The 7,003-nt window shown below is 44.2% G+C and overlaps 1 protein-coding gene across 1 annotated transcript in view; it reads right to left on the bottom strand.

The window, feature by feature from the left end:
• Positions 1-3,545: 3,545 nt before the first annotated feature.
• The window catches only part of PGCKA1 (PDCD10 and GCKIII kinases associated 1), a 78,033-nt gene continuing 74,575 nt past the window's right edge, over positions 3,546-7,003 (bottom strand). The window contains exons 3-4 of the mRNA XM_080918021.1: positions 5,815-5,868; positions 3,546-5,104 (exon numbers count right to left, since the gene is read on the bottom strand). Of these exons, the coding sequence (XP_080774147.1) occupies positions 4,195-5,104; positions 5,815-5,846 (942 nt within the window). The 5' untranslated portion in view covers positions 5,847-5,868 and the 3' untranslated portion in view covers positions 3,546-4,194. The remainder of the gene's footprint in view (positions 5,105-5,814; positions 5,869-7,003) is intronic.

Here is a 7,003-nt window from a genome sequence, read left to right as displayed (position 1 = left end):
AACCTAGGGCTTTGCACCTGCAAGAGAAGCACGTGACCAGCAAAGTGACAGCGTCAGACTTCTTTTTCTCTTCCTCTTACAACTGTTTGTATTTTAATATTAATTCCACTTCCCCAAGAAGTGCTGCCTAGTCACATACTCAGGACTTCATCAGAACCTTCCCATTTTAATTAGTAAAATAAAGGAGAGAGACAGTGATTGGGCATGGGACTGGAGGTGAAGAGAGAGAGTCAAAGGTCAGAGGATGGGGGAGGATCGAGAGAGAAGCTCCAAGATGGAGGCTGAGAAGGGTGAGTTGGCTTCAATTGACACTTCATTGGTGTTAAGTAGTTATGGTCATTTAAGGATTTTATAGGTCTAATATCTCATATAGAAGGGCAATTTGTATAAAGAATCTTGTGTAGAGGGTTTGTGGATTGAGAGTTTGATATATAAACCTGTATGAAAAGCTATCAGGCCTTAGAGTTATATTTGTGTTGGGATTTGGGGTAAAGAAACATTCCAGGACAGAGGCAGTAGGGCCGGAGGAATAAACCACCAGGGAAGAGGGTTGTGCGAATGGAGTGAGACTGTGGGGCCGATATAGAGATAAGCCTTCCCATTTTTAATATTTACTGCAACAGGCACCTGCCCATACTTGCTTTCTTTCTTGCCTTTGAGAAACAAATCATTGTATAACCCAGGCTGGACTTGAACTCACAACTTTCCTGCCTCATTCTCTTGAGAGCTGGGATTTCAGATGTGTACTATCATGCCCAGCTGTTAAATTGTTATTTTATAATAATATATTCCTCATACCACTTTGCTTTTAAAGCATCGGGATTCTCCTTTGTTTCTGATTCATTTTAATTTATGTTTATGTACGTGTCTGTGCATCTGCCATGGATATGTGTCCGTGTGTCTGCCATGTATGTGTGCATTTGCCTGGGAAAGCTGGAAGCCAGGAGATGGAGACAGATCCCCTGGAGTTAGAGTAACATTGGTCATAAGTGGTCCAATTGTGGGTCCTGGGATGTGGGTACTCTTCCTCTGGACAAGCCACAACACAAGCACAAAGTAGCAAGGTTTAACTGAGCACTCTAATTGGCAGTCTGGAATGTGCAGTTTTGATAAGAGAAATAAGTGAAATTCTTCACCTGTTTTCTGGCCTTTGGGTCACATTTCAATCTAGTTTCACATTAACTATTCCCAAATGCCTGAAAGTGTCTCCCCAGCAGCCACACTGAAGGAACAGTGGCAGGTGGCTAGCATTGGATATCCATTTTCAAGTGTGCTTGTGTTGAAGCTACAAGGCACACAGAGACACAGACAGATAGATCCTGCATATTCTGTCAATATTAACCCCATCTTATTTATTTGCAGAGTGCTTTTTAGAAATGCGAATTCATTTGTTCTTCCAAACCAGTGGTTTCCTATGTAGGTTTCATAGGTCCCAGTGGTATGGGGAGGAAATAGTCAACTCTGATATTTTAATTATTACTTCCTCTTACTATTGCTTTATGGAGTAGAAACCACACCAGAACAAGACAGTGCATTTATTTATAACATGTGATGTAAGGGTGAGTGTGCAGCTTTTGTTCTTGATGACCAGTGTAAGGTCAACAAGGTAGCTACCACTGCCACCACCTCAGTGTTGATAGGCAAGGCTAGGGACCTGCCCACATCACAATGTGGATGCCAGGGACCTACCCACTCAAGGTCCAGCAAGTCTCTAAGGTCTGAGGTCTACAAATCTGTGTGTTTCTTCCTTCTCTTTACTTTTTAAAGGCAAGTATAGTGCATGCTTCCAGGGTACACTAAAGCTGGAGAGGATCTGTCTTTAAGCTAGAAAAAAGGAATGGTCTCTACTTTAGAGACAAGAAAACAGAGGCTCAGAAAAAGAAAGAAATGTAAACCTATGGTTCATAGCAAGAGACTCGGGATGGGAGTGACTCTAGGGTTAATGGGACTAAATCCTGTGTGTGTGTGAGGTTCTGGGCAAGGGCCCTAGTGTCAGACCTCTGGACACCTGAACACCATGCCTCTTGGCTGCATTAGGTAAAAAAGGTACTTTCTCCACATTTGGAATCGAGAAAGGGGAGTGGAAGGCTCCAAAGGGTATGCCCTTTGCTCTTACTTTTTCGGGATCTTAAAGATTGAATTCAAGATAGCTGAAAACCGAGGTCACCAACCCAACAGCTTGGCCTAAACATTGACTCTCAGGGTTTTTGATCCTGTTTGGGATCCCCATCCTCAAGTGAATAAAGACTCTGGTTGTTCTACTCAGTCTCCACCCTTCTCCAGCCCACCAGAGAGCCTGGTTCAAGAAGAGCAGAACTGTGTGGGGTGAACTGCCTGCAGGGAACCTGATCCTGATTCCTGTGGGCCCCATGTTCCTCCCGGCAGCAGACATACATATATGTCACCAGAACCTCAGTCCAGTCATTATTCAGCAATTTTGACTGACACCTCCTCAGACCACCTGCAGAGCATTTATTCTTCCATTCAGAAAGTGTTGAGCTTAATCACCACATATGCCATACCTAAACTTGGCCCATGGCACCTGTTTGGTAGTTCCTTTAGTAGGAAGGATGGCAGATAGGTGACTTCAAGGGACTTACTTTAATAGGCAAATGAGTCTGACTTCAGTCCCATCCTGGCTGCAACCAGTGTTTTCGTTTTGTTTTGTTTTATGCTGAGGTTGATGGGCTTCAGCAGAAAAAGTCCCTGGTGGCACTTTTCCTGTGGGAGAAACTAACACACTCAGTACATAAATACACAAGTAACACACACATCAATCCTTGCACATAAAGGGCTGTGGCTGCAGATCAGTCAATTTGAGGCCAGCCTGGACTATGAAGAAAGCCTTGTCTGCACCAAGCCCTTCTTTACCCAGTCTCTGTCTGAATTTTCTTTTTGTATTCATTTTGGAGACATGACAGAAGCTGGGATGTCAGTAGCTCTCAAGACTTCCTTCTCCTGGACCAAAGGATTAAGAATCATCTGTGCTATCCCTAATATCAGCACTGTTCTTGAGCCTCTCAAAACCTGTTAGTTGTAGCGTAGGCTTTTGGGTTTGGTAGTTTTGATGTGGCAGAGACTGTAGGCTGCTCACCTCAGAAGTCAATATGTATTTTCTCTTCATGAATTATATCCGTGGTTGATTTGAGAGACTCAGGTACACAGCTTGATTGATGTTTTCTGTTCTCTTTTCTATCTGGCTAGATTTGGTCAAGCGATCAGAGGCTAACCAACATGGTATAAATAGAAAGATGGACCATACCACCTTAACACAGGGAGTGCCATCTCTGGCCCTTCCTTTTTCATTAAGGCAAATGAATGTTTATGTGTGTAAACTGAAGAAAACACCAGTGGTCACCAATTCTGTCTGGGACTTTTATATCAAGCTTTTCAACAAGACAGGAAGACACATATGCTGTGATACTTTAATGAGAACCAGACATTTAATGACACACATCCATCCATAAATGGCTATGCTGTTCCAAAACACTCACAAACTTGAACCTCAAGCATGATGCTAGTTTTAAGAAGTATTTTGGCCAGCCTCCCATATCCCAAAGATTAAAAAGTAATAGTGTAAAAAAAGTTAAGGTCAAGGTGTTCTCATAGCACAGCTGAAAACTAACCATTTGTTCACTGGTCAAGTTTGCTTTACCCTGAAGGGCACTGAGTTTAACCTGATGTTCAACAAGTGGTTAGTGAGTAGTTCCCTGGGTGACTGTCCCTGAAGTTAAGCTCTGGCACACAGTAGGCACTTTAAGTGGATAGTTATCTTTTCTAGGGTGGGTGAAGTATTTGGCTCTCAAAAACAAGGTAAAGAAATACATTCAAACAGAATGGCCCATGTTTGTGTGGCCCTGGGATCAAGTGTGGGGATGTCAGCACATTGTCATACACATCTGGACAGATGCTCTGGGGGAGCTTCTAGGGCCAGCATGCAAGCCGCTTAACTTCTGCACTTGTGGTCATGGACATGGAGGCCCACTGCTATTTTGATGCTAGCATTGTGAATGCATTCAGAGTAGAGGGATGCTCTCTACAACAAGCAGCATGACACAGGTACATGGGAAGATAACAGATGTAAACAAGTGGTACAGCTGGTAAGGCTGCCGGGGCATGCTGGCAGAGTGGGCACATGCTTCTCTCTATCTGCTTCCTGTGACTGCAGCTCACTTGCCTCATCTCACCCCTCTCCTAGTCCGCATCATCTGCATCTTCTCCTGCAGTAGCAGCTTCTAGTGCTGCGAGGGCTTCTGCCACCTCAGCGTCCTCATCTGCCACAACACCCTCCCCGTCCCCACTGTAGGTGTGGAGATCTTCCTGCTCACTTCCAGAATCAGTCACTGGTGTAGGGTGAGTGGGATCCTCCTCTTTAAAGTAGACACTCAGAACTTCTGTTGTCCCTGCCTCATTCAGTGAGTCCCAGCTTCTCTTCAGGGAGAAGGGCATGCTCAAACCTTGTTGGCTCACCCTGGGGTGAATTTCTGGCAGAGGATCCACCTCAGATTGGTTTTCAAAGAGACAATACTTTTCTTCAGGATCTGCATTGTCTACTGCTGAGCTCCAGAGCTGGGGGTAATCTGGGGCTGGTATGTATGGGATGTGATCTGCCTCTGCCAAGGGCTCATCAGGGGATCTGGAGTCTCCATGTTCCACCATCTGGGTCCCTTCCACGGTGGGCAGCATGCAGCTTTGGTTCCTATAGTCCTCTCCTTCAAGGAAGGGTTTAGCCGGGTGAGCACTATCTATGGTGGCTGCCCAGGGGCTGCTGGCCCAGGAGCCACTGTCAACCTGGTGGGGCCTGGGACTCCTGACAGACTGCAGAGTAACTGTGGGTCTGATGCCGTTGACAATACCATGCTTCTCCACACAGGGTTTCTCTTCTGAGTCCTCCTGGGGAAGTGATTCTTGGTGAGGTAGACCAGTTGTACCTCTTCTGCTCTCTGGTTTGCTCAGGCTCCCACCATGCAGAGTATTCCTGGGCACCTCAACCTCACTGTTCTGGGTCCCTTTTAGCCTGACAGTGTCATCCTCCTCCAACTTGCAGTTGTTTACTTCGTTGACAAAACCAGGGGAGGGCACTTGAACTGGATCAAAGAGATAGCTAGGGGCGAAAGGAGTAGACATCAATTAATTGACATGGGAACAGAGGAACTGGCAAAGAAACTGGCTCCTGTGATTGTGTCTAAAAGAATTAAGTCCATTTGGCATAAAAATGTTGGCTAATGAGAAGAGCAGAAAAGGCCTAAGTAGTCAGGCAATCAGTTAATCTGTTTTGCTTATGATTCACCTCACTCAAATTTTTTATGAAATTTCACAAGACAGGTGACTGAACTCGTCAGTGAGGTCACTATGTACTTCAGGAGTCCTCTACAACCTGAGCTTGGCTGTTTAATATCTGGACCACATGCTTTTTAAACGATGCCAAAAGGAGCCAAGTCTTCATGTCTTGGCATTGTGGGTCCAACATGAGCTGGCTAAATGCACTGAATCCACCACAGTTTGAGTGTGTTACTTTTTAAGCAGTTGTCACACATAGTGTCTTTACATTCTTATTTATTTCTACTACTTTTGCTGTTGCTTTAGCATCTGCCATTGGTCAAAACAATGGGCTTCATTATGATGTTTTCATACCTCTATATAATGGACTTTGATCATATCCACCCCCCCCCCATCTTCTACTGTTCTACCCCAACACCCTCCTACTTGTCTCTTCCTAGAGACCTCTTTTACTTTTGTGCCTTATTTTATAGGAATGGTCTTAACAGGACTCTAGAGTAACTACAAATGCACCTTACAATATGTTTACTTTACCTTTGTATCATCTTACAACACCTGCACCCCATCTGGATTATTTTTTATTACCATCTGGAAAAGAAAGAGTAAGAATTAACCACATTTGTGAGAAGGAAGTTTACTCTCTTAGACACTTAAAATTAAGCATAAGTTCTGGTCAAGGATAGCATGTGAATAATGAAGAAAGAACCCCCTCATGTCTCTAAAGCCATGCATGGATTCAGAGTTCTCAAACATTGTTTACACTTCACTCACACAGACCACTTTCTAGTCATCTAAGCTTCGTATTCCAGCCCCATGTGCAGATGAGAAAATCATGGTGGAATAATAATACCAGGGAGCGAAGGGACCTGTGATGTTTAGTGACCTGTGACCCTTCTCAAAAGACCCAGGAATCCTGCTCAATAGCAGGAAGTATAAGAATCCCTAGAGGACCTCTGCCACCTTCTTGGGTATTAAGACAGTGTGGTGGTTTGAATATTCTTGGCGCAGGGAATTTGCAAGTGTGGCCTTGTTGGAGTAGGTGTGGCCTTAAGACCCTTTTCTTAGCTGCCTGGAAGCCAGTCTTCTCTTAGCTGCCTGCCTTCAGAACAAATGATAGAACTCTCAGCTCCTCAAGCACATGTCTTCCTGGATGCTGCTATGCTTCTTGCCATAATGATAATGGACTGAACCTTTGAACCTGCAAGTCAGCCTCAATTAAATGTTGTCCTTTATATGAGATGCCTTTATTGTGGTATCTCTTCATAGCAGTAAAACCCTAAGACAGACAGAAATAGTCTGGACCTGAATGTACATCCAAAGCCCTTGTGTTGAAGGTTTGGTCACTGGTCTGTGGTACTACTGGGAGGAGTGAGTCTTTTAGAAGGCAAAGCTTTGTAGGAGAATACTAAGTAAGGTGGGAGTGGGTGGGTGGGAGAGGGATAGAAGGGGGAACTGGGAAAGGGGATAACATTTGAAACGTAAATACATAAAATATCCAATAAATAAAAAAAGAAGGTAAAGCTTTGTAGACAGAAATTAGATCATTAAGCTTCAGCCAATAGGGAAAACAGCAGCAGCTTCTATGAACTACAGGTTGGTTGGTTGGTTGGTTGGTTACAGGGTGATTCCTATGGTGATAAGATAAAATCCAATACCCAAGCAGTAAGTAGAAAAGTTGATTTGTAAGTAAAAGATATGCCCACCTGAATCCATGGAATCTGTG

This window comes from Micromys minutus (assembly GCF_963924665.1).
Source record: "Micromys minutus genome assembly, chromosome: 1".
NCBI lineage: Eukaryota > Metazoa > Chordata > Mammalia > Rodentia > Muridae > Micromys > Micromys minutus.
The sequence above is the reverse complement of the archived record's forward strand: the minus strand, read 5'-3'. Positions and strand labels throughout refer to the sequence as shown.